Here is a 26,888-nt window from a genome sequence, read left to right on the forward strand (position 1 = left end):
GAAATTTAACAGATGTTTGTAGAATTCGAGGGAGAGAGCAGGACCATTGGCCAATCGCTGAGGATATGGAGCTGAAACTAAGTCCAGATTTTTTGGCACCAATTCCAGGGTTCTTTCTGGGTCCAGGAGCTATTCATTGACTCATTAATTCATGGATTCATAATTCATATATTCATTAAATTGCATAAAGCACCTGCTACTTGATTTCGGGTAACTCTGGGAATGCAGCGCTGGCAAAATCTAAGCACCACGGACTTTACAGTCCATATAGGGCGTCACAGAAGAGAATAACAACGGTCTTTAAGAGTGATGACAAGGGTGTCGGGTGCCTTGGAAATCGCGGAATTAGAAGTCAGCGAGGAAAGGAGAATGGCGCTTCCGATAACGTCATTTGTTCTCGGCATTTCAGATCCTGTCCAGGGATTCCAAAGAAGGTAGCAGTTAAAAACAAAACAAAACAAAAAAAAATCTCACAGAAGCTCTATTCAGCGAACATCCTCACCCAGCAGCAGAGGAGGGAGGTGGGGCACAGGTATGAAGCGCATGCGCAATCTCGCTCGTGCGGTCCCGAGGGTTTGGACCAGGACCGAAAATGTGCGCAGGCGCTACAATTCCTAGCCAGGTCTGAGAAGGCGTTGCCCAATGGAAACTTCGTTTGGCGTCTCTGTCCCGCCCCCTTCCGGGACCCCATTTCCGCTTCCGGCGCGCCGGGGTAGTTCCAAGATGGTGTCGGCTGTGCTGAGTGCGTCTCGAGTCTCTGGGCTGCTGGGCCGGGCCCTCCCACGGGTGGGGCGGCCCATGTCGAGAGGCGCCCACGGCGAGGAGGGTTCAGGTACCCTCGGGCTCGGGTGGGCGTGGGGGCCTCAGTGGCTGGCACGCGGCCTGGCGGGGCCGTGACCTTGGCGGGAGGCCTTGCGGGAGGGAGCGGCCGAGGCTGACATTCTGGCCCCGCCGCAGCTCGTATTTGGAAGGCCCTCACCTACTTCGTGGCGCTGCCCGGGGTGGGAGTGAGCATGCTCAACGTTTTCCTGAAGTCGCGACACGAAGAGCACGAGAGACCCGAGTTCGTCCCCTACCCCCATCTCCGCATCAGGACTAAGGTACGCGCTGCGCCTCTGCTGTCCTTCAAGCGTCCGTTATTTCTGGGTTGTCCACTCCCCAGTCCCAGCCCTTGGTGCGCTAGGATCTCGGCTGCCTGTCTATCCGCGCAGACTGAACATTTTATTTACTCTCGTTTTACATGAGGGAAGCCAGTTTGTGGGTCGCGGCTCAATTTTCTTAAAAAGCCGCACAATAAATGCCCCTGGATTTTCAACTCCCCCAATTTGTCATCTTTTGTCTTCTGGTGCACTTCAGATGCTGTTTCCTGAATGAAAGCTTATAGTTTTGGGGTGTCCTTTTATAGAGGCAGATCCTGAAGGTGATTTACAATCCGGGCGTTAGGCTTGAGCACAGACTGCCGGTTTGTGTAGACAGTTTTAATATGTCTCGATGAATTTTTAACAAGGCTGTTTATTTGCTCCTTAAATTGTATCACCTAATTCACATAGGACTAGCCTTGCAGAAACTTAATCTAGATTTTTACATCCCACGAGGCTCGATCCCACTCGTGTACAGCCTCAGCACTTGGGAGGCCAAAGCAGGCATATCTCCTGAGCTCAAGACCAGTCTGGTCTACATAGTGAGCTCCAGGACAGTCATGGGTGAGAAAAAGGTGCTTCACAGCATCCTTGCCTTGGCCTCTGCCCAGTAGGTGGCAGTAGTACCCCGGCCTAACCGCCTCTAGAAAATGTGCATGTCTCGCCCCTGACACTTGGGGACTGAAAATAAGAGAATCAGTAGCTCATGGTCATTCTCTGCTTCGTTATGAAGTAGGTTATCTTGGGCCAAAGGGGTTATCACAGATAGCCAAAAATGGTTGTGAGCTATTGGCCAAGAGCAGTGCTTTTCAAACATGGTGGGAAGGAACTGGAGAGATGGCCCAGTGGTTTAGAGTGGTGCTGCTCATACGGACAGAAGAGCCAGTTTTAATTTCTAGTGCCCAGGTGGGTAGCTCACTACTTTCTTTAGCTCCATATGGGGGTGGGACTGATGTCTTTGGCCTCTGTGGTACACTCATACTTTTGTGCATATGCCCACAAAGAAGAAGAAGAAGGAGGAAGAGGAGGGGGAGGAGGAGGAGGGAGTAATGATCGTAATAAAAAATAAAGCCGGCATGGTAGCACAGCCCTTTAATCTCAGCACTTAAAAAATCAGGGCTTCAAAGATGCTCAGCAGGTGAAGGAGCTAGCAAGCCCAAGACGGTGCATCAGTGTCTGGGACCCACTGCAGAAGGGGAGAACCTATATAACCCACACACAAGTTGTCTCTGACAGTGGCCGTACATGCACACTCAAAACAAAAGGTACTGAGCAAAAGGATAGAATCTTGGTTGCAGTTTTCTGGTCCTGCATTAAAAAGCATCCATGTCTGCCATCGCCCTTCTGATACAGAAAGGGCCACACCTTGATGGCACAATCCTGGCTGGAGCAGTTTCCAGGGGAAGCTAGGAACTGCTTTTCTTATATTAAAAATGTTAATTACGGATAGATACCTATGTATGTGCATATGTACCTGTGAGTGCAGGTGTCTGTGGGGTCAGAGGTGTGAGATCCCTGCAGCAGTTGTGAGACACCTGATCTGATGTCTGAGAATTTTGGAGGAGCAAGTCTTATGAACGGAGCCATCTTTCCAACATCTTATGTTTTTTAAGGTTTAATTTCTTTTAAATTACGTGTGTGCATGTGGATGCCCAAGGGAGCCAAAGAGGGCTTCAGGTTCCCTGGGGCTGGAGTAGTAGCAGTTATGAGCTGCCTGGTGTGGATGCTGGGAACCAGACTTGTTCTGTTCATGGGCAGAGCAGTACCTGGCCTTAGCTGCTGAGCCATCTCCTTCCCTGGAGCTACCTGGAGCTTGCTTTACTACCAGCCACTTCAGAGGAGAGATGGCTCGGTGGTTAGAGCACCGGCTGCTCTTCCAGGGGTCCTGAGTTCGATTTCCAGCAACCACATGGTGGCTCACAACCATCTGTAATGGGATCTGAATCCCTCTTTTGTGTGGGTGAAGACATAGTGTTTATACATAAATAAATTAAAGTTACATAAAAAATTTAACAAGAAAAGCTATGGGACAGTTGAAATTATGCCAGTAAAGGACAAATTTCCGTTTGGATTTTGTTTTATCTGTTTCAAGCAGTTGACAGGCAAGTTGTTTGTGAGCATTTTCTGGAAACATCTAATTGCCATCTTCACTCCACAGCCCTTCCCCTGGGGAGATGGTAACCATACCCTCTTCCACAATCCTCACACAAACCCGCTACCGACTGGCTATGAAGATGAGTAAAGAGAACCTGGCCCTTCGCCCAGGCGACAAGGGACCACAGCACTGATTTGGACCCTGACTCTTGTGTGTGGACCACGAAAGCCCATTGGATGCTCAGCTCATCTTTCCTTTATCAGATGGTGACCATTACTTTGCTCCTCCATCCCTTTGCTCGTAAGAGGAGATGGCTTAAATAAATAACTTGAACTGAGATTGTCCGTGGGCTGGGTGCTGCATTTTTATTCTCAGATTAATTACTTTGCTGCTTTGTAGATCTGGTTTATCCACTGAATACGGTTTATAGCTGGCTCCCTGCTGGTTTCTTGTGCTTAGGGTGGCAAAGCCAAGTGACCAAGAACACAGAAAGGTAGAGTTACCACTGGGATGGGCTCCCTAATCAATAGATGATCAATAGAACTGCTGCTGGTTACCAACACTGGGCTACATAGCAAGTTCTAGGTCAGTCCAGGCTGCGCAGAGCCTGAACAAAGGGCCTGAGCTTTAGTCAGCTGTCCTCTGTCACAGCAGGCTTCTCTCGCAATCTACAAAAGGAGCCAAGTTTAGGTGAAGAATCATTTCTCAGTCAGACAGTGATGGTGCAGGCCTTTAAAATCCCAGGACTCAGGAGGCAGAGGCAGGCAGAGCTCCGAGCTCCAGGCCAGCCATGGCTACAAGGGAAACCCTGTCTAGGAAAAACAAACAAGACTCAGCAGTGGCAGTTTCAAAACAGTGGCATAGCCGTCAACTGCTTGTCAAAATGGAAGACCTTCAAAAGTAGCTGGAGTCAGTCTTGGAGAGGATGGCTGGAGTCAGGTAGGATGAGTGATCATTATGGTCTTTGCAGTTCTCTTGTCAGATGTGGTGTAAAGGAAGTTATGAGTAGCTGCTCCTTTTAGGTGGCTGTAGCCTTGCCTTCGCCATGGGGAGTAGCCGGGTTAAGGCGTGCACCATGCCATTATTTCAATGATTCTCAAGGCTATTCTGGAAGGTAAGTCTCACCTGAGCTGAAAATGACCATTACCATCCCAAAAAAGAAGACTCAAAAAGGCCATGGTGGTGCCTACTTACGACCTTTGGGACGTCAGAACAGTAGTCAGAGGCCTGAGGACAGCCACAGTTCCAAGCTACCACCATGAGCTAATTCTAAAACAAAGCACACACTAGGAGATGCTCAGCAGGTGGTGGTGCTTGCTACCAAGCTGTCTCATACCCAGAACCTGGACACTGGAAGGAAGGAACGGACTTCACTTGCACACCGTGATGCATGCACACGTGAGTTAACTATAATTACTACCCCAGTGTGATTTGAGTGGGAATGGCCTCATCAATACACAGGTTTAAGTCCTAGGTCCCCATTTGGTAGAACTGTTTGGGAAGCATTAGAAGGTGTGGGTTTGTTGGAGGCAGGGAGACTCTTGGGGACAGGCAGGCTCTGAGGTTTCAAAACCCCACAGCATTCTCAGTGAGCTCTCTCTCTGCCTTGTGTCTATGGATCAGGACTAAGATCTCAACTATACTCGGGTTGGGGATTTAGCTCAGTGGTAGAGCGCTTGCCTAGCAAGCGCAAGGCCCTGGGTTTAGTCTCCAGCTCCGGGGGAGGGGGGGTGTTGGGGGGGGGCAAATCTCAACTACTGCCCTACCTTCCTGCCTGCCTGCTGCCATGTTTCCTGACATGATCATGGAACTGTGAGTCTCAAACTTTTATAAGTTGCCTTGGTGAGGGTGTCTTCATAGCAATAGAAAAGTAACTGAGACGCCCAGTGTGGTGACACACACCTGTTAATCCCAGTAGTTGGAGGTGGTGGCAGAGGATCAAGAGCTCCTCAGCGGGCAACTCTGAGGCCAGCCTGGCTTACATGAAACCTTGCCTTAGACAAAAGTGATCTGGGAATGTAGCTCAGATAAATGCTGGAATGCAAGAAGTCTTGGGTTTGACCTCAGCAGTACAAAATTCAGGGAAGACAGATGGCCCAAGTTACATTCCAAGGACATAAGGCTCCAAAATCTCCTGACATTTTGGACAATGACCCCCTAACCAGTTGAAAAATAGGGTTATTTTTTTACAACCACATTTTTCTAAGAATGTTTTGAAATGGCATTAGGGTTGTCCAAATTAAAACAAAGTAATTAGTAACACAGGAAACAATGTCAACCTTTTGTACACCAGCTTTCATCTGTCTTTAGGGACATAATAAATCCTGTTGAAGGCAGGTGTGAGGACTACGTAACATTGGTTTGGAACCACACTGGATAATATTTAAAGGGGCTGTTTATATAGGTGAGTGTGATAGTGAACTCGTAATCCAGTGTGGTGACAGCAAAGGTGGGAGGCCAGCCTCAAAGTCAGATTTCTAATCTAGGTGCTCATCAGTCACCTAGGCTTAAACCAAGTTCAGAGCCAAGCTGGCTCTGCAACAAAATGATACACAAGACAACAGGAAATACTGTTCAATAGAGGGCAGGTTTCAGAAGTGGAGAGTAAAATGTGATTTTTAAGATTTATTCCATTTCATGATTACAGACTTAGGGCATGGTAGGCAAACAAAAATCAGTAAGCACCTTTCCCCCACTTAGCCGGATGCATTTTGCCTTCTATGTGATAACGCATGTTGACGTTAATTCGTGGAGTTGAAAGTTAGCAACAGCAACCTGTAATGCAGGTGCCTCTTGCTCAGCCACGCTGGGTGCTGGAGTTATGAGCAGCAGTGCTGTGAGCTCCAAAGTGGTGTTGATGTCATTTCCAAAGCTTCTGAATGTTAAGGTGACACCTCTGTTAAGGCAGGAGCTCAGTAAAGCTGTTTTCTACTCCCATAACCCAGGCCACCAGCAGTTGAAACTGTTACTCTAAAAATACAATCATGTTTCCAAGCAGTGATTGAAATGGAGGTTGTGTCCGCATCCCTTTTCAGAGCATTAGCTCCCTGAGAGGAAAAAGAGGCCAACCATCGTGAGCAATGCCTCCCATAGGGTACACCCAGTGTCCTCTGCAGCAAACGCTGTCAGGCAGCCTCGGTCCTGACCAGTTCACCATATTTACATCCGAGAACCAGTTAAAGATGATTCCACACCATGTTTTGCAACCATAACCCCACCCCCCAAGAAGCTCTCCCATTGTAGCACGAGGAGTTCAGCAAGATGTCAGCAAAAGTGAAGTTGCCTCAAAGCAGGAGTGACAGCTGCTCCTTCAGAACACCAAGGTGGAGAACTCTCCTCTAAACTCTTGCAATCCCAGATTAGCTTCACAGCCTTCCCTGACAAAACCCAGAGGCCCCTCAATTTACTGACTTCTTCCAAGTGACAGGCAGGTCAAGAGGAGTTTTCTGGCTTTTCTTTGCCATGGCCCATGAACTCCAGTCCTTCAATAGGAATCTCTTTCTCCTTGATTGCTTTCTGAAGGAGGAAGAAAATGTACTATAAGTCCAGGGAAGCTTGCAGTCCATGTTTTGTAACTGAGGTATAATGGTACAGAGGTAAACCAGACTGAACTGGAATGGCTTGAAACCCACAATACAAGGGGCACCCTTTATTTGAGACAAGGTTTCGTTGTGTAGCCACAGGTAGTCTAGAACTCACATCTGCCTGCCTCTGAGTCATGGGATTAAAAGTGAGTACCTCAGGGGTTGGGGATTTAGCTCAGTGGTAGAGCGCTTGCCTAGCAAGCACAAGGCCCTGGGTTAGGTCCCCAGCTGCGGAAAAAAAAAAAAAAAGAAACAAAAGTGAGTACCTCTAGCACTGGTTTACCAAGCAGCACCAACGTGCAGACTGTCATGTAAGTCCTGTGTGGTTGCACGCCTGCTCTTGGGAAGGTCAATTCAGGTACCTATCTCTATCTTTTTTTTTTTTTTTTTTTTTTTGGTTTTTTTTTTCGGAGCTGGGGACCGAACCCAGGGCCTTGCCCTTCCTAGGCAAGCGCTCTACCACTGAGCTAAATCCCCAGCCCCACCTATCTCTATCTTAGTGACAGTGTTTAATATGAATCTCAGTTTGAGCGACTATGTGACCTTGAGTCACCTTCACTGTCTGAGAACTGGCTAAAGGTAGCTTCTGGAATCCAGGGGATGTTTTAGGTTAGAAGTGCTGATTTGAGGGCTGGAGGGATGGCTCAGTGGTTAAGAGCACTGACTGCTCTTCCAGAGCTTCCTGAGTTCAATTCCCAATAACCACAGGGTGGCTCACAACCATCTCTAATAGGATCCGATGTCCTCTTCTGGTGTGTCTGAAGACAGCTACAATGTACTCATATAAATAAAAATAAATAAATCTTTAAAAAAAAAAGTGCTGGCCTGAAATCAAACCTTATTGGTACAACAGGTGGAGGAAAAACAGAGCAACGAAGAGATCGTAACAAAACGGGACCTCTGCAATTCCTTAGCAGTCTAAAACGTACGGTAAACACATCCACTCTTAATAACAGTGAAATGACACCACCAAAATAATCGAGGTCACCAGACTCTAGTGCCTTTGAACAATCACTTCCTATTTCTGAGTACGAGTTTTTCCATGTGTAAAGTATAGATAATAGAACGTCTTGTCACCGAGCCTGGTGACCTGAACGTTATCCCCAGAACCCACATAAATGTGAAAGGAGAAAACTGACTCCGTTAGTTGTCTCCGACATTATCCCGGACGGGAACACACACAATTTTTTCCGCCCAGAGACGGAGTTTTTCCGTGTAGTCCTGGCTGTCGTGGAACTCAACTCTGTAAACCAGGGTGGCCTCTTACTCAAGAGACCCGCCTGCCTCTGCCTCCTGTGTGCTAGGATATTAAAGGTGTGCGCGATCACCGCCCCGGCCACGACAATTTTTAAAGATACGAATAACCATGACTACTTGCAAGGTTGGAATAAGTACCAAACAAATGAGCAACAACAACAAAATACTAATGTACTATGTAAAAAGCAAAGCACCGCGAAAACATCCCAGTGTGTCAAGCGGCGACACCCAAGCAATTTCGGTGGGATGGCGGAGAAGAAGGCTGCTGCAGCCCTGCGGCTGGTCCGGGCGAAGCTCACCTGGACACACTGTTGGTAGCGTTTGAAGAGGTCGGTGCACGGGTCCCCCGAGCCGTCTCCTTTGAGAAACTTCTCTGCAAACCAGCGGTTAAAGCATTGGTCGTACTCGCGCTTCATGTCAGTGCAAGCCTCCCCGACGCTGTTCATGGCGACCGCAGCTGCAGTGACGGCGACGCACTCTAATGTCGTCACGCGCGCGCACGTCGCCCCACCGTTTGTCGCTACGGAGGCCGAGAAGCAAAGATGTGGGCACGGGCGGCGAGGGTGCAATTTCGGGCTCCTCTGGACCCGGGCCGAAGTTTTGCTTCCAAAGTGGGTCCACGGGGAAAGGTCCAGGCGGCGGACCCGAGGACCCAGGCTCCACGCCTAGTCCCGCAGGGCACCGGTCGCGTGTCCGCCGCGGTAGTCGAGCATCTGGAGCGGCTGGCACTGGTGAACTTCAGCAGCCGCGAGGCGGTGGACCGGCTAGAGAAAGCCGTGGCCTTTGCCGACCAGCTGCACGCCGTGGACACCGACGGGGTGGAGCCGCTGGAGTCGGTACTGGAGGACAGGTAAGCTCCCGGCTGCGGCCTCGGCGTCTTGACTCGGGCACCTTGGAGACTGTTTCAGATTCTTTGCATAATTGGAAATTTGTCAGGTCACCGCGAGGATGGCTTCACTCTTCCCCTAGTTCATTATAGATCCTGTCACTCCCGTTTAGAATCCTCTAGTCTTCCCCGTCTCGATGTAAATAGGAACAAAGTACGAAAATCCCCTACTTCATAGAGCCCCTACCACTCTCTCGGGTGTACTGTTCCTTCAGGACCCGCCTCCAGCCTGTACCGGCTTACAAACCACGTTCATTTCCTCTAAGGTGTTTTCACTTGCCTACCTGAGCATCAGATTAAATAGCTGAAGAAATAAAAAGAAAACATATATATGTATGTATATGTATCTTCAAATCAGTTTTATGCTAATATGGGACATCCAAATAAGTTATGCTTCACCTATTTTTGGAGACAGAATCTGGCTGTTTCATCAGTGCTAATTATAAGCCTGTATTACCCACATAGCATCAGTTTCAGGAAATCGGTGAAATCGTGTTAGTCACCTGTTCTTCTCACCTTCCAGTCTGATTCCTTCCGGTCTTTGATCTGATGCTCAGCTCCAGAGAAGTTAACACTATTTGCCTAACGTTACCCCGCACCTCATTACCCAGTACTTCACAGCGTATGACCTGATGTCATTTCCCCATCCAAGATCTTCAGAAGATGTGGCACTGCTCCTGAAGCCAAAAAAAAGTTTGCTTGAGGCCTGCAGGCTCTTGGTTGTCAGTCTCTGCCCATCTCTCCAAGCCAGCACTGTCATGCTCTTTCAGCTTCCTGAGTTCTCCCTCCGTTACTTTTTTCCCCACAATTTTCAGTCCTTGCTTTTACCAGCTCCTTATCCCACCTACTTTTCTCCTACTAATTCTCCTTTCTTTTTAAGCTGTTGACTGCCATTAGGTCTATTCCTTTATACAGTACATTTTTTATGGTTCCGATATTCAAAAGCTGTTAATCTACTTAAATGTTAGTTCTCTACCTTTCCCCTTCTGTTTACCCAAATAGCATGAATCATGTTTGGATTTTTTTTAATGTCTAGCACTGCATAAATACTTGGTAAATGCTCAAATAAACATTTCAATAATTTATTTGGGGAGAAAATAGAATCAGACAGGAGTCGGCAGTGGTGGTGATGGTGTGGTGGGTTCAGCCGGTGAGGGCAATTGCTAGCAATCGTGATGATCTTAGTTTGATCCTTAAGACCCACATGGTGGAAGAGAACTGACTCGAACAAGTTGCAAGAAATGCAGTTGTGGGCTGGAGAGATGGCTCAGTGGTTAAGAGCACTGACTGCTCTTCCAGAGGTCCTGAGTTCAAATCCCAGCAATGAAAAAAAAAAAAAAAAAAAAAAAAAAAAAAAAAAAAAAAACCCAAACCCAAAAACAGAGAAACCAAACAAAAAAAAAAAAAAAAAAAAAAAAAAGCAATATTTGTCATGTAGTGGCTGGAATTTGAGCTTGTTATTGTCACTCAGTGGCCTGAATTTCTTTCCATAAATTTTGTCGTTTTAGGTTAATGAGTCCCACTGGTCATTTTAATATGACATTTGTAGGACTACAAAAAAATAGGCCTCATGAGTCCCAGCATCTCAGGCTATAGACTTCAGTGCGCTTTTAATCTTTAACTGTATGTGCCTGAGAGTCTACGCACATGTGTGCAAGAACCCACAGAGGTCGGAAGAGGGTGCCTGTGCGAGCCCCTGGAGCTGGAGTGTCAACCTCCATGTTGGTACAGGAACCAAACTCAGGCCCTCTGTAAGAGCTACACGCTCTTAGCTCATGAGCCATCTCTTGAGCTCCTGACTTGTTTTAAATGCTTGTCTGAACTGGACACATCCTAGTAATGATAGGAGATCAGCAGTTTTAGCACCAGCCATAATTGCAGTAAAAGCCCCAACTGGCTAGTAGACGTCTACATATTAATAATGTATTATTTGAGTTGATCTAAAAGGCCTTAATGTGCCTGTGTTATGGGCTAGGAGTTTGTATGCAATATCTCAGTTATCATATATGACTTAGATGATTTGGGAAAGCAAAGAGTGCCAATTCCATACAAGAAACAGGCTCAGAATTTCCCTGGAAAAGCCAGGACTTGGGATCAGAAGCCTTAACTCTCAAATGCAGAGACCAGCTTTACTGACATCTCACTGCAGTCAACTACTTCAATACTTCATTCAAACACACACTAGGCGGCTCTGTGGATGAAAGCACCTGGGACCCGAGTTCAAACCCTGGAAACCACACCACATAGTGGAAGGAGAGAACCAACTCCTCCAAGTTGTCCTGATCTCCATATAGGTACTGTAGCACGTAAACACACAGAGAACTTTTAAAACAAGCTTTTTTTTTTTTTTTTTAAAGATTTATTTATTTTATTTATGTGAATACACTGTCATTGATTTCAGGCACCAGAAGAGGGCATTGGATCCCATTACAGATGGTTGTGAGCCACCACGTGGTTGCTGGGAATTGGACTCAGGACCTCGGGAAGAGCAGTCAGTGCTCTTAACCGCTGAGCCATCTCTCCAGCCTCAACAAGCTTTTTGCAAAGGAAGTATTCTACCTCTGAGTTTTAACTCTAGCTCCCTAACTTCTGGAACAAGACAACTAAACTAACATTCTAAGTCTGTAGCAAAGTAAAAACAGAAATGGGAGGGGAAGCTTTGCTGATAACAGTTGCAAAGAGGCCGTGAGTCACAGAAGCAGTGATCCAACTGTTGGACACTTCAAGACCCCACATGCAAAGTCAACCTCCTCTCTCTGCTGCCAAGAACTTCACTGCTGCTGGGGTGAATCACTTGTCTGCACTTTCGTGAGTGGAGACAAATAGTTCCTAACCTCTTTTCAACCAGAATTCCACACTAGAACTAGGACACTGAAAGAAAGAAAACTAGAAAACACTAGTTTTCATTCCTCACAGGAAAGTGCATAGCTTGTGTTAGTCTAGATGCCAAGGAAAGATGATGGTTGGACTGGAGAGATGGCTCAATGGTTAAAAGCACTGTTCTTCCAGAGGACCCAAGTTCAATTCCCAGCAACCACATGGTGGCTCACAACCATCTGTAATGGGATCCGATGCCCTCTTCTGGTGTGTCTGAAGACAGCGACAGTGTATTCACATATATGAAATAAAATCCTTAAAAAAAGACAATGGGTTATGCCCTTAGAGCATTGAAACTCATTACAGTGTGATACGGCTGCCGCTGTCTTGAGCTGTCAGCAGGTCAAACTATCTAAAGGAGCCTTGCCCGCCTCAGGCTCCGTGACTTTGTTTTGAAGGAGGTAGTTCACAAGGTCCTATCTGTCCCCAAGACTTACCGCCCGTTAACTGTTGCTGGGAGAGGCTTTTTTTTTCCTTTCCTGTGTTGTAACTGTCCATAAAGTTCTTCGTGCTCCCGTAAGTAACCCGTTAAACCAGTTGCTTCACTAACGAGGCCTGGGTCTGTCATGGTGATTAGGTGTTTGCTGCTCTCCCTAGGAAATCCTCACTCAGCAGCTGTCTGCCCTCCACCTGTGATGCACCTGCCTGAGCCTCATGTGTGTGCCACCATACCTGCCTATGACATTTACTGGAGATGGGTGTGAGTGTCACAGTGCATGTATGGAGGGGGGACTGCGTCTCTTCCATTTGGATCCTAAGAATCAAACCTCACTTTGCCGGAGCCCCTTTCACTGCTCCACTTTGTTTAAACAAACGTTTTGAGGCTGACTGGATGGCTCAGTGGTTTAATGTGAGAACTGTCACACAGAGCACCCAGCACCCAAGCCAGGCAGGCGGCTCACAACTGTCTCTAACCCTGACTCCAGAGGATCTGATGCCTTTGGCTTCCACGGGCACCTGTGCTCATGTGCACACACCCACATAGACATATACACACATTAATAATAAAAATATAGGGCTGGAGAGATGGCTCAGCGGTTAAGAGCACCCAACTGCTCTTCCAGAGGTCCTGAGTTCAATTCCCAGCAACCACATGGTGGCTCACAACCATCTGTAAAGAGATCCGATGCCCTCTTCTGGTGTGTCTGAAGACAGCAACAGTGTACTTATATATAATAAATAAATAAATCTTTAAAAAAAAATAAAAAATAATAAAAATATAGGGGTTGGGGATTTAGCTCAGTGGTAGGATGCTTGCCTAGCAAGCGCAAGGCCCTGGGTTTGGTCCCCAGCTCCAAAAAAAAGAAAAGAAATAAAATAAAATAAAAATATAAAATTTTAAACGATCACATTTGATGTTTATAAAGAAAACTTAAATCATAGAGGTGATAAGTACTCTATGGTGTTAGGACTTGATTTCATCGGATCCATCCATTTGATTCAAAGATCTATGCTCTTGGCCATTCTCCAACAGAACCCAAAGTCCCAGAAAGACCAGGGCCACCTCCGCATGGTGCACCTACAGTTTTGATGCTTTCTCTCCCCTCTGTGTTAGGGACTGAAGTCAGGGCCTCACATACAGCAGCAGTCGTTGGACCACTGGCCTGCCCCAGCTCTCTGGTCTACTTCTACCACAGCACTCCTAAACGGGAACAGTGACCACAGCAAAGACTGCTCTGCCCTCCCCTCCCCAAACACCCCATCTCCTCCTTAGGGGTCCTGTCCCTCTGTGCTCTAGAAGCCTCAAGTCTCTCAAACTAATTCAGGCCTTTGGGTGTTGCAGATGTCTCTACCTGAGATCTGACAAGGTAGCCGAAGGCGGCTGTGCAGAAGAACTACTACAGAACTCAAACCACGTTGTGGAGGAGTACTTTGTGGCCCCCCCAGGTATGTTACCCAGAGTGCTTCAGACATTCTTGCTGGAGACAAATACTATCTGAACGCAAAAGGACAAACTGCACACAGTGGTGGCATTGTACGTGACAAATGTCCAGGAGTCACACTGAGAGAGAAGTACAGGAGTAAGGGTGTGTGCAGCGGACAGCACGTCTCTCTGCACCTGGAAGCCTATCAGCAGGCACAGCCGCCATTCCCTGGTGCTGTTCTGGGACCGGAGTAACCGGAGCCTGTTTGCTCGGAGAACTAAGTATGTGACATCTGTCTGACAGTTCAACTTTATTGCCAATCATTTCAAGTAAGAAAACAGTGCCACATGAGCCAGCCAAAGCATGCCTCCTGGTGTAGCAACCTGCATTTCCAACCTCACTGTACAGAGTTTAAAACTGTTTATCTCCTGTGCATGAGTCCTCTCTCAGCCTCCACATCAGACACCAACACCAGTCAGTCAACAATAAAGCCTCTTAGCGGAAGGATGGAAATCTAAGCTAACAGGCCGGAGAGGTGGCTCAGCGGTTAAGAGCACCGACTGCTCTTCCAGAGGTCCTGAGTTCAATTCCCAGCAACCACATGGTGACTCACAAGCACCTATAATAGGATCCGATGCTTTCTTCTGATGTGCCTGAAGACAGCGACAGTGCACTCATAAATAAAAATTAATAAAAAAAAAAAAAGAAATCTAAGCTAACAAGCTTATGGGCTAAACTCTTTTTTTTTCTTTTTAAAGATTTATTTATTTTATGTGTATGAGTACACTGTTGCTGTCTTCAGACACACCAGAAGAGGGCATCAGATCCCATTCCAGATGGTTATGAACCACCATGTGGTTGCTGGGATTTGAACTCAGGACCTCTGGAAGAGCAGTCAGTGCTCCTAACCTCTGAGCCAACTCTCCAGCCCATGGGCTAAGCTCTTAACTATACTGTGTTTGCCTGGTTTGGCTAATTACAACCTTGCCATCTCAGGGCCAGCAGTTGCTACTACTTCATGACATGTCCTGGCACGGAGGTTGTCTTTCCCTCCCAAGGCATGGATGTGGCTCCGTTCTGAATGGTCCCCAATGCTTGAGTTAGGAAAAAGGATGGCAACTTACTTCTGCTTCACCATGAGATCCACGTGACCAGTTAGTGCAGGAGAGCCAGCTGAACAGCAGCTCACACTAATCTTCTTCTTTTCAAACAGGTAACATTCCTTTGCCAGACATGGTGGGCAAGGTCCCTTCTTCCACAGCAGAGTAGCTGTTCTGGGAGGGGTACCCTGTCAACATCGTGGACTCACAGGGGTGGCCATCTGCTACTGTGAATTCTAGCATAATGGACATTTACCACTTCCTGGTAATCGATCTGAAGACAGAGCTAGAAAACTCAGCTAACGGAAAACTACAAGCCCCCTTCGTGGATGTGGATCAAATGCTCAGGCCTGTTCTGTATGGAAAACATCTTCCTCCTTTGTCTGCCCCTAAAAACACTACCTTGTCAAAACGTATCCATGTGGACTTTTCTGTTTACATGTAAGACACAGATGACCTGTGTTGCTTTTCCACCAGCTCCGTGGAGAGCCAGCCCATCACCATCTGTTTCTGGGTACCCACTCACCTTATTCCTACATAGGGCTTGTTTTATGGCTAGATTTGAGTAATATCAAAGTAAACTACAGCATGGGATCTCCTCATTCAGAATCATCTTTCTTTCTCAGAAAGCTATCCAATCCCCACCTCACACTCAGTGTCCATGAACAGAGACCCTCTCACACACTGTATACATGAACACCGGACACCACCCCACCCCACCCCACCCCCCCACCCCCATACACCATGCATATGAACACCAGCCAAATAGTTCCTTTCTGAAAAGAGATCTTGTAAAACTAGTCCTGGGCCAGTTTTCATTCTTTCTCTTTCCTTTATCTGCAATGTCTGTGTCCCCCACACCCCTTGTTCAGATAGGGCCTCTCCACACATCAGGCTGGCCTTGAGCACACAGCTATCTTCCTGCTACAGCCTCCCAAGCACAGGGATGGGAGGCATGAACCCCCTCAGTGAATTAGTGCAAGCAGTTTCCTTTATAGCCTCAGTTCTGCATTGTAAGAACTCCACATCTGGATGAGAGATCCCTCAGTGACTGAGAACTTCTAACCCAGGTGTGGTGGCTCCCGTCTTTAATCCAGCACTTGGGAGGCAGAGGCAAACAGAGCCCTGAGTTCAAGTTCAGTCTGGTTTACAGAGCCAGAATTATTCTAAGAAACCCTCTCTGGAAAAGAAAAAAGCAGAAAAACAAATAAACGAAAGCCCAGAATGTCCTGATCTTCAGTCTGAGCTGAGTCAGGCTCTGACCGCCTAGAATTCCAGCTCTGCAGAGGCTGATGCTGTCTTTCTGGTCTCGGAGGCACTAACACACATGTGGCATAAACATGTGAATAAAAACCAATCTTAAAAAGAGTCTGCCTGGGCTGGAGAGATGGCTCAGTGTTTAGAGCACCGACTGCTCTTCCAGAGGTCATGAGTTCAATTCCCAGCAACCACATGGTGGCTCGTGACCATCTGTAAAGAGATCTGATGCCCTCTTCTGGTGTATCTGAAGACAGCTACAGTGTACTTATATATAATAAATAAATAAATCTTTAAAAAAAAAAAAAAAAAAAGAGTCTGCCTTTGGTGTTGAATTTTAAAATCACCATTATTACTCCAGTAAAGTGATGGTGTCTCTGCTCCTTTCACACTGGTTTGACAACTCACGGTAGTGCTCTTTGGTCAGGGTCTGTCAGATGAAACCTATGTACTCAATCAAAGACAACTACACACAATTACTAAACATTTAAAATATATTTCTAAACACAGTGGGCGACTCGGCCGTGTGGCTGCTGATCTCCAGAGCAGAGCAACCCATAAAGATGCAGCACTGATTTCTGTCCCATAATCAGGGGTGAAAAAATATACAACTTGTTCCTGAACCAAAGCCATGACTTCTATCTCTGCAGTCTAAAACATGTCCCTGCTAGCACAGTGGCTCTGGTCGAAATTACGTAGCTCCTTAAAAAAGAAAAAAAAAAGGGGGGGGAAAGAAATTAAGGAATTTCCTAAGACGCTAAGTTATCGATCTGGAATGTAGACACTGAGCACAAAGCAGCTCAGCTCTTCAAGAAAACCTGAAGGGAGCCCTCCCGCCGCCGCCTCAGTAGGGCCTGAACGGAGAGAAGTAGTGTGGCGAGCCCCGGCTTTGGTATGGAGAGTCACGGCCCCTGGACCCCGACCGAGACCGTGAGCAGCCATAGCTGGTGCCCCTCTCAGGATACACCCGGATGTACGAAGTCTCACCCTGAAATCCAAGCAAACGGAAAAGGGAAGAATCAGTAATGAGCAAAGGCCCTGGCAGTCGCCTCACTACACTTCCCGTGTTACACAGACGGGGGTACCCGTACTCCCCACCTCACACAGAGGACGTAAACAGAGCAGCCCCTCCGCTCCGTTCACTGTGGACAGGCTTCAAGGTACAGTGAAGTCATCAAGTGGAAAAGCACCACTCATGGCCACTGCTGAATCAGACTTAACAGAGGCGTCACGAACCCACCTCGTGAGAGCGGAATTTGGTGTCATCCAGTTTCCGCAGAGCATATTCCATATCTTCTTTCCTCAAATATTCAACCATCCCCATTCCGTCCTTCTGTACGTCTGCATAACAGACATCCCCAGCTTCGCGCATGTGATCCTTCAGGTCCTGCCAGCTGCCGGATGGAGGAAGCCCTGGGCAGAGAACGGAGACCTCAGCCATGTTAACTGCCCTGCCAAGCGCTGGAAATACCTATGGTGGTCTACGCTCTGTCAGCACTTAATCCTTAAGGGTTCCCAAGTCACAAATCCTTACAAGGGGCAGAGAATCAGAGAAATATACTTAAGTATACGGTAAACCACCGTGAGAAGCAGTCCACGTTAATTGTCCAGAGACCAAAGCTTCCCAACAAAGCAGACAAATCCTCCTGTCACAGGTTTACAACCTCTGAGAATTTACCACTCTGTGCTTCACAATCCGTGTGACACTCCCAAAACCCAGGTCCAGGTTTCATCCATTATGAAATTTATTAGTACAAAGTATTTCTTGCTGAACGTATGTTCCCCAGACATGAGTTTTGAAACAAGCCAAGTGTAGCTGAGGGAACAGCCCAAGAATCCATGTTTGTTTTTTTACAGCAAGAATGGCCAACAGAGCACAGTGTCTCGTTAAGAGATCACCAACATTCCTCACTACAGTGGGGGAGGGGACACTCAGATGCTAGAGCTAGTTGGGAGTCATACAACCCTACCTGATGTCATGAAAGGGACATGTGCTCCTGCTCTCAAAGGCTGTGTTTACCGCTCACAGCTCAGGGCCGCAGTCATTTCCTAATAGTTTTCTAAGCAGGATTTCAGAGCAGCATGGAGAGAAAAGAAGATAATGTATGACGTCGTGAAGGAGGGAACAGAGTCCTAGGGTTAACAGTTAAGAGGGACAAAGGAAGACAGATCCCACCACTCTTAGGCACTACTGTGACTGTGGGACAGTCACACTTTAAAAGGTGCCAGGCTCAATGTACTTCACTCCACTCAGGCCCCTCAACTCTCCTCTAACAGTAGAGGCCTCAGATCTTAACATGGGGTTGCTATTTTAAAGACACACCTGAAATCTGCATTTTACACAACTTCTGTTGACACCAGTTATAAAGAAAAGCACTATGTCCTCCACCACAACCCCCATGCCTCTACGTTGTCTGCATCTGCTCCTGTGATGTCTATGAAGGAACACTTCCGAGAAAACATTTGTAGAATTCTAGAGCCAATGCTCTCTCTCCCATCACCCTGCCCTCTCACCAGTAAGAAGCTCTAAGAAAACATGCTTATCAGGCCACAGTGCCTCCCACGCCTTAATCCCAGTGCTCAGGAGGCAGAGGCAGGGGGATCTCTGTAAGTTTGAAGTCAGTATGGTCTACAGTTTGAGTTCTAAGACTACATAGAGACGGTTTCAAAACAAAAGAAGAAATAGGTTTCTGTCCCACAAAGGCTCCATTACTTGTACAATTTCAGTCGTAGGACACCTGCCTCCCTGACTAATCAGGACTGAGCTTTTGAATGCCCGTGAGCACTGGCTATGAGAGGCCAGCATGTCCCACATCCTCAGCACTAGGCCAATACTCCTTGGACGCTAGACTGAAGCAGTGCGCACGCACACACCACCTTGTTGAACGCAGTGAGAACATACCTGAAACAAGAACTCGGAAATCTGATCGTCTTGTAGGAGGCCCGTTCCTCGAGGCTCGGGGCCACCCTCCCCGACCTCCATAAGCCCTGGGGAATTCCACCCGGAGTCGACACTGGCCGTAGTCATAACCGTTTCTTCCATAGATGGCATCCTCAGCATCTCTGCAAGGAAAAGACCGAAATTAGTGCTGCCCAAGAGGCTGCGTGACTTCTCAACGGAGGGTGTGAGGAACTGAGCAAGGCGGGAACAGGAGGGTGGACACCAGACACAAGCTTGCTCTACCTCCGCTCACGGGGGAGGGCCCTTCACACTACTCAAAAGTTTTACAGCTGGGACAGCAAGATGGCTCAGCCAGACATGCACACACTCTCAAATGCAAAATATACTTAGAAACTGGGAAATACAAACAAAAAGAAAACCAACTTGACAGTTAATGGAGGGGTCTGAATATGAGCAAAAGATGTGATGTGTACACGAGAAGGCAGCAAACCAAACTCATCGTCCCGAAGGCACAACTACAGCTGTCAGGCGCGCGGGTCTTTCTCCAGGGATGAGAAGTGCAGATAAACAGAGTGGCTATACAGAGCTGACTCAGGAGCTGGCACCCCTGCTGAGCTCACTGTTCTTCCAGGGACCAGGCTTTGGTTCTCAGCACCCACACAGCAGCTCTCAACGTCTGCAGCTCCGGTTCAGGGGGATCCTGTGCTCCTTCTGACCTATGACCTCCACTGTGCATATGCCATTCGTACCAGGTGCCCATACACATACGAATTAGTCTTTCAGGGAGGCTGATCCACAGGATTAAAATAATTGTTGATAGGTAACTGGTTTTGCCAATGAACTGGATTTATCAGAACATGACAAGCATTTTCTCCAAAGCAGTGGTTCTCAACCTGTTGGCCCCTTTGGCAAACCTTTATCTCCCAAATATATTACTACCCACAGCAGTAGCAAATTTAGTTATGAAGTCGCAAGGGAAATACTTTTATGGCTGGAGGTCATCACCACATGGAGAACTGTTTACAGGAAGGCTGAAAACGTCCTGCATTGGCCCCTCAATAGTCTTCGCCACAAGACAAAGCTTATGGGAGAAGCCAGGCATGATGGCACACTGGGGAGGCTGAGGCAGGGAGTTGAGACCACCGTGGTCTACAAAGAAAGACCGTCTCAAAAAGTCACTACAGGGCTGGAGAGATGGCTCAGCGGTTAGGAGCACTGACTGTTCTTCCAGAGGTCCTGAGTTCAATTCCCAGCAATCACATGGTGGCTCACGACCATCTGTAATGGGATCTGATGCCCTCTTCTGGTGTGTCTGAAGCACAGTTAGAGTGTACTCATATACATGAAATAAATAAATAATTCTTTAAAAAGTCACTGCAAACTTAAAAGACAAATGAAATGAGGGCCCGAGGATGTCCCATCAGCCAAGAGCACTTGTTGGTCCCATCACCCACATGGTGGTTCCAACCATCAGTAACTCCAGTCCCAGGAAAGCCAACAACCTCTTCTGACTTCCCTGGGCAACAGGCATGTGTGTGGAGCAAACACACACAGGTAATATGCACACACACACACACACACACACACACACACACACACACACGCACACAAATAAATCTTAAAAATAAAAGTAAAATAAAAAAGGCTGGATTCCACGACTCACGTCACCAGCAATGGGAGCCAGAGGCAAGCTGATCTCTGTGAGTTCGAGTTCCGGCCAGTCAGAGCTCTAAGACCGTGTCTAAAACAAACAGCAAAGGCATCAAGGAACACGACAGTGACAGCGTTGACTGCTGGAGCGCATGTATAATGGACCCGAAGGATCAGGCGTATTAAGGACTAAAAGCAGATTTGTATGTAAAGAATTTGAGTTAGCCGTTGAAGCTTTTATAACTCTTTTTTTTTTTTTTTTTTTCGGAGCTGGGGACCGAACCCAGGGCCTTGCGATTGCTAGGCAAGCACTCTACCACTGAGCTAAATCCCCAACCCCGCTTTTATAACTCTTAATTGAGAAAAAAAGCCTATGCAACCGAGTTATCGAACGGACTAAGCAGGACGCTAATAATTTTAAGCACTTCCTTTAAAACTTCCCAAGTTGAGCAGAATATAGTTCTACTAAGACGAAAGGAAAAACACAAACCATGACCATGTAACATTAACGCGCAGTAGTAACGGGGTTCAAATCCTACCTAGCTCCTCTACAAACACCTACCAACTAACTAACCTCTTGCATTAACCACAATCGCAATCTCCTCATCTGGGAAATAGAGGCAGCAATCTCTGCTTCACGGGATATTGAAAATGCTAACTACCAGCGTGGCACTTGACACAGAACTTCGACTGTTCGAAATACACAATGGCACTGTTAATTAGAGCCGCGATTTCCTCACATTCGTTTGTTAAAAAAAAAAAAAAAAAAGCTTAGGGATAAAAGTTGTTGGGGTTGGGGATTTAGCTCAGTGGTAGCGCGCTTGTCTAGCAAGCGCAAGGCCCTGGGTTCGGTCCCCAGCTCCGAAAAAAAGAAAAAAAAAAAAAAGTTGTGTAAGTCTTCAACCATCGAAGTGCGAAGTACTTCTACCGTGAACCACATTGGGTCGGCAGGCAGAGATGAAGCTCTCCTCCCAAGGATGCTGAGAAGACAGGGAACAGGTCCTTACTGACCGTCCCAGGGGCAGGGACCACTGCAGTGCGGAGCTTTTCTAACCAAAGCCTACTCTCCGGCCTCTTCCGCCCGAGGGCCAACAGCATTTTGCACAACCACAAAGACCAATCTTCGGCGCGCATTTGGGGGAACCCAGCTCTCCCACATCCCCGGTACAATTAACTTCTGGAGGGACCTCCCACATCAGACGGGGATGAAATCACAGACGGCGCTCCATCCCCCCTCCCCCTGCCGGTTCAATCCCATTCCTTCTACAGGAAACCAGGCTCAGCGGGGCGCCCAAGTGGGGGACCACTCCAGACACCCCTTTACAGCCGCCAAAGGCAACCAGTCCCCGCCGGTTGCCTGTTCCCCCGAAACGGCGAGGGCCCAGGACCCGGGGGGGGCGGGGTGGACGAATGTCTCCTTAGGCCGAGTCCTCTGCAGGGCGGGTACCCGGGACCCGAGGCTCCCAAGCTCTGGGCCGCTCCCCTTTCGGGGCGCTTCTCCTTAGGGAGCCTTCCCAAACCCGAGGAAGGGGAAAGTGCCGGTTTTTAACCCTCGTCGAGGGAAGTCTGGAGGGTCGGGGCCCTCTAATGAAGGAAGTGACAACAGGCAAAGGCTGTGGGAAAGAAGCCGCCGCCGCCTCCTCCAACCCGGGGCGCCGCGAGGGGTCGGCGCGGCCCGGAGGGGGAGGGGAGGGAGCCAGGAAGAGGGGAGGGGGCTCGGGCCCGGCGCCGGCCCGCAGGAAGGCGAGACGCGGGGATCCTCACCGCGGGTCCTCGAAGCGCACGAAGGCGAAGGGCACGAGGCCGTGCCGGTTCTTGAGCTCAATCTCGCGGATGCGACCGTACTTGTAAAACAGATCCTCGAGGTCCTTCTCACGCACGTCGGTCGGAAGGTTGCCCACGTAGATGCGCCCGTCGCCCTCACCGCCGCGCTCGTCCGCCCAGCCCGACATCCGCACCGCCCGACGCCGCGGGCCCGCCGCAGCCCACTTCCCGCAGCCGCCTCCTCAGCCCGGGTTTCTCCCCCCCCGCCGCTGCTCCCCCGCGGGCTCCGAGGCGCTCAGCCGCACTGCACTGTGGGAGCGCAGCGCGGAAGCCGCAGGGGTCGGAGGACTTTAAAGCTATCTTAAAGGGGCAGCGGCCGCGAGGTGCGCGTGCGCAAGGGCCAGTCTCCCAAGGGGTGCGAGTGGAAGGTCCGGGCAGTGCGACCCCAGCGCCGCCTCGGCTGACAGGGCACTGAGCCCGCTTGGGCGTGCGACTGTCCTTCTGTGAGGGGGCGCCTGAGGAAAAGGATGCCAACCCCACAGAAACCCTCAGACTGCCTAGCGCTGGCCCTCAGTCCCAGGTCAGTAGTCCTTTCCTTAGACCCGAGGTGTAAGGCCGAGTGGATTGCCGCGTTTATGGAGAACCGAGCGTGGTGGTGCAAACCTTTCGTTCTAGCACTCCGAACAGAGGCAGGAGGATGTCCATGAGTTCAAGGCCAGCCTGGTTTATATAGGGAAATAAAAGGAAAGAACACGACTGCTCCTAGGTATAGCGGAGAAGGTTTATTGTAGATACGTGGGAGAGCATACTCTGAGCGGGGCACATCTGGGAGAGTCCAGAGTGGACTTGACCAGGCTGAACCGAGCCCTGTAAGGAGAGGCGGGAGGGAGAGGGGAAACGGTGCAGCAGGCTGGAGGCCAAAAGGTACAAGAAGAGGAAGGTAATAAAAATGTCTGGATTATATAGGGAAGAGCCTCTAGGGGAAAGGCAGCCTAGCCCCTAGCCTGGAGGGCGGGGTATACGAGTCAAGCCCGGTAACAGGTAAGGACTGAAGGAAGCAGGGTGAGGGTGGACTGACCTAGAGACCAGGTCTGCTTTGATTTTTTTTTTTTTTTCTTTTCTTTTTTTAGGAACTGGGGACCGAACCCAGGGCCTTGCGCTTGCTAGTCAAGCGCTCCACCACTGAACTAAATCCCCAACCCCCTGCTTTGATTTGTTAAACAGGCACCTAAGCGGATTCTCAAGGGCTGAAGCTTAGCTGCCGGTCTCAAAGAGAGAAAAGAGAAATCTGTGGAGAATAAGCATATAATGTTTCATAATATTACCACAGCCATCACTGTAGAGTTTGCCTATTCGTGCTTTTTTTTTTTTTTTTTTTTTTTTTTTTAAGACCAACCTCAAAAAAAAAGTGTCTATGATGCATGCAAGTAATCTCACTCTCTAGAGGCTAAGGTGAGAGACTTGAAAATTCTAGGCTAACCTGGGCTACATCCTGTCTTGAAAAATTATTCAAACCTAGATGCCTGGAGGGATATAAGCCAAAAATAGCAAGATGACAGTTAGCTGTAACCCTCGGCAGTATGTGTTCACCCTGATGTTGTTTCAACTGTTCTCTGTAACATTTTGGATCCCAGCCTAGGGCTACACCATAAAACTGTATGTCCAAGAGCTGGAGAGATGGCTCCAGTGATTAAGAGCCCTGGCTGCTCTTCCAGAGGACTGGAGTTCAATACCCAACCCTCAAACAGCAGCCCAGAGCTGTCTGTCACTCCAGTTCCAGGAGGTCGACACCCTCAAACAGGCATATGTGCAGGCAAAGACACCGATGAAGATATAATAAATACATCTTTAAAAACAAAAAGCCTCAAATTGTGTATGTTTATGTTCATCCTCTATTCTGTGCAGTTAAAAGCGGGGAGGGGCAGTTCAAGGCCAGCCCAGACTACAGAGCTAATTTCAGGACAGCCAAGGATGCACAGAGAAACCCTGTCTCAAAAACAAACAAAGAAAGAGAAATAATTTCTTAGAAAATAATAAAAGTTCTGGGCTTGAGATGGCTCAGTGGTTAAGAGCACTGACTGCTCTTCCAGAGGTCCTGAGTTCAATTCTCAACATCCACACGGTGGCTCACAACCATCTGTAATGGGATCTGATGCTCTCTTCTGGTGTGTCTGAAGACAGCTACAGTGTATTCATATAGAATAAATAAATAAATCTTTTTAAAAAAATAAAAGTTTGGGGTTGGGAATTTAGCTCAGTGGTAGAGCGCTTGCCTAGCAAGCGCAAGGCCCTGGGTTCGGTCCCCAGCTCCGAAAAAAAAAAAAAAAAGAGAAAAAAATAAAAGTTCTGGGCTAGAGGCCTGGTTAAGCATTGAGAGCACTTATTCCTCTTGCAGAAGACCTGGGTTCTGCTCCCAGCACACACACGGTGGCTAACAGCCATCCTAACTCAGTTCAGAGAATCCAGCAACCTGTCTTGACCACCCTGCCTGGGAAGCAGGCATGAGCTTGGGACATGTGCACACATTCAGCAACACACTCATCCCACAAAATAAAGGAAGTCCTGAACAATCTTTCCCATTAAACTCCTGGTAACATGGAGTCAACGAATCGGCACAATATCATGGACTGTTATACAATCGTTAATTCATGTTTTTGATGTACTGACGTCATAATAATTTAGTTATAATTGAAATATATTTGTGTTTGTTTGTTTAGTGCTTTGTCAAGACAGGGTTTCTCTGTGTAGCCCTGGCTGTCCTGGGACTCACTCCGTAGACCAGGCTGACATTAAACTCACAGAAATCTGCCTGCCTCTGCCTCCTGATCTCCGGGATTAAAGGCATGGGCCACCACCTCCCAGTTAACTGAAATAAATTTAAATGGTGTTTAGAGCTGTATCCACATATGTACTCTGAAGGTAATCTATCCCGTTGTTGATCTCTTGCTAATCTGTTAAAGGAACCTGTTAACCAGTTACCTATACAAATGCAGCTTGGAGGCTTCATTCCAAATACAGCGCGCTTGCCTGCTGTGCCCGAGGCCCTAGGTGCCATCTCCAGTATTGCCAGAATAAGTGAGCGATAAAGTGCAAAATATACTTGTTAAAATACTTTCTGGGACTGGACAGATGGCTCAGCGGTTAAGAGCACCGACTGCTCTTCCAGAGGTCCTGAGTTCAATTCCCAGCAACCACATGGTGGCTCACGACCATCTGTAATGGGATCTGATGCCCTCTTCTGGTGTGTCTGAAGACAGCTACCTACAGTGTACTCACATACATAAAAAAAAAAAAATACATATATGTAACTAGGTATTGCTTCTAACCCCCCTTCCCCAAAAGCATAGAAACTTTTCAAAGCAATGTGAAGGTCTTTGCCCACCTGTGCTCCTGACCCTGGGGATGTGGGCGGAGAAGTTCACCTTCAGCAGCACACGGCGTCCGAGGGCAACCCAGCCTGCATCAGCAAAACAAAACAAAAACCTAACTGAGCGCTAAAATATAAAAAGGGAGCAGGAAAACCTTCCAAATGTTCGTGGAACTACCTCTTTGCCTTCTCTCTCCTATATTTGGACAAGACATCTGCTCGTGGCAACGATCCTCTATTTCTGTACTTTTCCTGTGTTTACCGAACTGTAATTAGCCTGCACTCGGCTTATAAGTAGAATAAAACGGGATAAGTGGTCTCTCAAATCTAACTTGCGTGTCGCTGCGTCTGGAACATATATAATGCTTCTGACTGCTCTTCTCAGGGCCAGAAGACGAGCAGGAAAGATGCCTGGCCAGAGGGGATCTTGAATCTGGGTGTGTTTTAAAGGCCTTTGACATGCATCCTTAATTTCACACTTGAGAAGTAGAGGCAAGGGGGTTACATAGTGAGTTCAAGGCCTGATGGGTTTCTGTCATGAGTTCAAGGCCCGACAGGTCTATGTAGTGAGTTCAAGGCCAGCCAAGGGTACACAGTGAAATACTGTCTCCAAAAAAAACGCATTCAAAACCTAGATTTTTTCAGAATGTGCTTAGCTGTATTAATATGTTTCTCAATTTATCATTTCTAAGTCGTTATTACTTACAACGATTTTTTTGTTTATTTGTTTGTTTGCCTTTGCTATTGGAGAAAAAGGGTCAGCTGACAGGACTCCAGGTGGAGAGACCGCTCAGGATTAGCTAGGTTGTTAGGAGACAGTTTCGTCCCAGCGTGGAACATAAGGGCGGATTCCGTTCCCGTAAAGCCAGACTCTGACTTTTGTAGATTCCAGCACAAGTCAGACCAAATCGCAGCTGCGTGTTCACACTCCGCTGAGGCACAGACTGTAGGCAGGGAAACATTTATCTGTCTAGTTATTCAACATTTCTGAATTCAAACTATAATTTAGGCCTTGTTTTTATTACCAAGAGGTTGCCCTTAAGCCGTCAGTTAAAGTCCTTGTTGTAGTGGAGAACACACTGGGGTGCTGCCTAACATGTCTAAGACACCCTAGGGGGAGGGGCTGGAGAGGTGGCCTCATTGGT

At 47.9% G+C, this 26,888-nt stretch overlaps 4 protein-coding genes across 6 annotated transcripts; 2 read left to right on the forward strand and 2 right to left on the reverse strand.

Moving 5' to 3' along the window:
• The first annotated feature begins 686 nt into the window (after window positions 1-686).
• On the forward strand, window positions 687-3,578 carry LOC116885358 (cytochrome c oxidase subunit 6A1, mitochondrial). Its single transcript, XM_032886632.1, has 3 exons — window positions 687-832; window positions 958-1,100; window positions 3,298-3,578. The coding sequence occupies exons 1-3, from the start codon at window positions 724-726 to the stop codon at window positions 3,379-3,381; spliced, it is 336 nt and encodes a 111-aa protein (XP_032742523.1). The 5' UTR covers window positions 687-723; the 3' UTR covers window positions 3,382-3,578.
• Window positions 3,579-5,818: 2,240 nt separating this feature from the next.
• On the reverse strand, window positions 5,819-8,563 carry Triap1 (TP53 regulated inhibitor of apoptosis 1). Of its 2 annotated transcripts, XM_032887308.1 has the most exons (3): window positions 8,375-8,563; window positions 6,646-6,750; window positions 5,819-6,281 (listed from the first exon to the last, which is right to left on the reverse strand). In XM_032887308.1, exons 1-2 carry the CDS (start codon window positions 8,519-8,521, stop codon window positions 6,667-6,669), a joined length of 231 nt encoding a protein of 76 aa, XP_032743199.1. In that variant the 5' UTR covers window positions 8,522-8,563; the 3' UTR covers window positions 5,819-6,281; window positions 6,646-6,666. The 2 variants fall into 2 exon arrangements, with proteins under 2 accessions (XP_032743199.1, XP_032743198.1); XM_032887307.1 differs by having other exon boundaries at window positions 5,819-6,750; window positions 8,375-8,561.
• A 14-nt stretch (window positions 8,564-8,577) lies between these two features.
• Window positions 8,578-15,405, forward strand: Gatc (glutamyl-tRNA amidotransferase subunit C). The gene is made up of 3 exons (XM_032887305.1): window positions 8,578-8,925; window positions 13,622-13,725; window positions 14,917-15,405. Exons 1-3 carry the CDS (start codon window positions 8,618-8,620, stop codon window positions 14,970-14,972), a joined length of 468 nt encoding a protein of 155 aa, XP_032743196.1. The 5' UTR covers window positions 8,578-8,617; the 3' UTR covers window positions 14,973-15,405.
• A 1,131-nt stretch (window positions 15,406-16,536) lies between these two features.
• Srsf9 (serine and arginine rich splicing factor 9) lies at window positions 16,537-22,661 on the reverse strand. 2 transcript variants are annotated; one of them, XM_032887302.1, is made up of 5 exons: window positions 22,377-22,661; window positions 20,626-20,703; window positions 18,963-19,123; window positions 17,301-17,473; window positions 16,537-17,048 (listed from the first exon to the last, which is right to left on the reverse strand). In XM_032887302.1, exons 1-5 carry the CDS (start codon window positions 22,562-22,564, stop codon window positions 16,905-16,907), a joined length of 744 nt encoding a protein of 247 aa, XP_032743193.1. In that variant the 5' UTR covers window positions 22,565-22,661; the 3' UTR covers window positions 16,537-16,904. The 2 variants fall into 2 exon arrangements, with proteins under 2 accessions (XP_032743193.1, XP_032743194.1); XM_032887303.1 differs by lacking the exon at window positions 20,626-20,703.
• Window positions 22,662-26,888: the final 4,227 nt, after the last annotated feature.

This window comes from Rattus rattus, chromosome 16 (genome assembly GCF_011064425.1).
Source record: "Rattus rattus isolate New Zealand chromosome 16, Rrattus_CSIRO_v1, whole genome shotgun sequence".
NCBI lineage: Eukaryota > Metazoa > Chordata > Mammalia > Rodentia > Muridae > Rattus > Rattus rattus.

Bases quoted from the DNA above. Each gene is read 5' to 3' on its own strand.
- LOC116885358 (XM_032886632.1), top strand. From the start codon at position 724: ATGGTGTCGGCTGTGCTGAGTGCGTCTCGAGTCTCTGGGCTGCTGGGC. The intron at 833-957 runs GTACCCTCGGGC...GCCCCGCCGCAG, and splicing joins CCACGGCGAGGAGGGTTCAG to CTCGTATTTGGAAGGCCCTC. The intron at 1,101-3,297 runs GTACGCGCTGCG...TTCACTCCACAG, and splicing joins ATCTCCGCATCAGGACTAAG to CCCTTCCCCTGGGGAGATGG.
- Triap1 (XM_032887308.1), bottom strand. From the start codon at position 8,521: ATGAACAGCGTCGGGGAGGCTTGCACTGACATGAAGCGCGAGTACGAC. The intron at 6,751-8,374 runs GTGAGCTTCGCC...TTCCTCCTTCAG, and splicing joins GCTACCAACAGTGTGTCCAG to AAAGCAATCAAGGAGAAAGA.
- Gatc (XM_032887305.1), top strand. From the start codon at position 8,618: ATGTGGGCACGGGCGGCGAGGGTGCAATTTCGGGCTCCTCTGGACCCG. The intron at 8,926-13,621 runs GTAAGCTCCCGG...TGGGTGTTGCAG, and splicing joins GAGTCGGTACTGGAGGACAG to ATGTCTCTACCTGAGATCTG. The intron at 13,726-14,916 runs GTATGTTACCCA...CTTTTCAAACAG, and splicing joins GTACTTTGTGGCCCCCCCAG to GTAACATTCCTTTGCCAGAC.
- Srsf9 (XM_032887302.1), bottom strand. From the start codon at position 22,564: ATGTCGGGCTGGGCGGACGAGCGCGGCGGTGAGGGCGACGGGCGCATC. The intron at 20,704-22,376 runs GTGAGGATCCCC...TGTTTGTTTTAG, and splicing joins GTGCGCTTCGAGGACCCGCG to ACACGGTCTTAGAGCTCTGA. The intron at 19,124-20,625 runs GTGAGTCGTGGA...TTTTCCTTGCAG, and splicing joins TGGCTCCCATTGCTGGTGAC to AGATGCTGAGGATGCCATCT.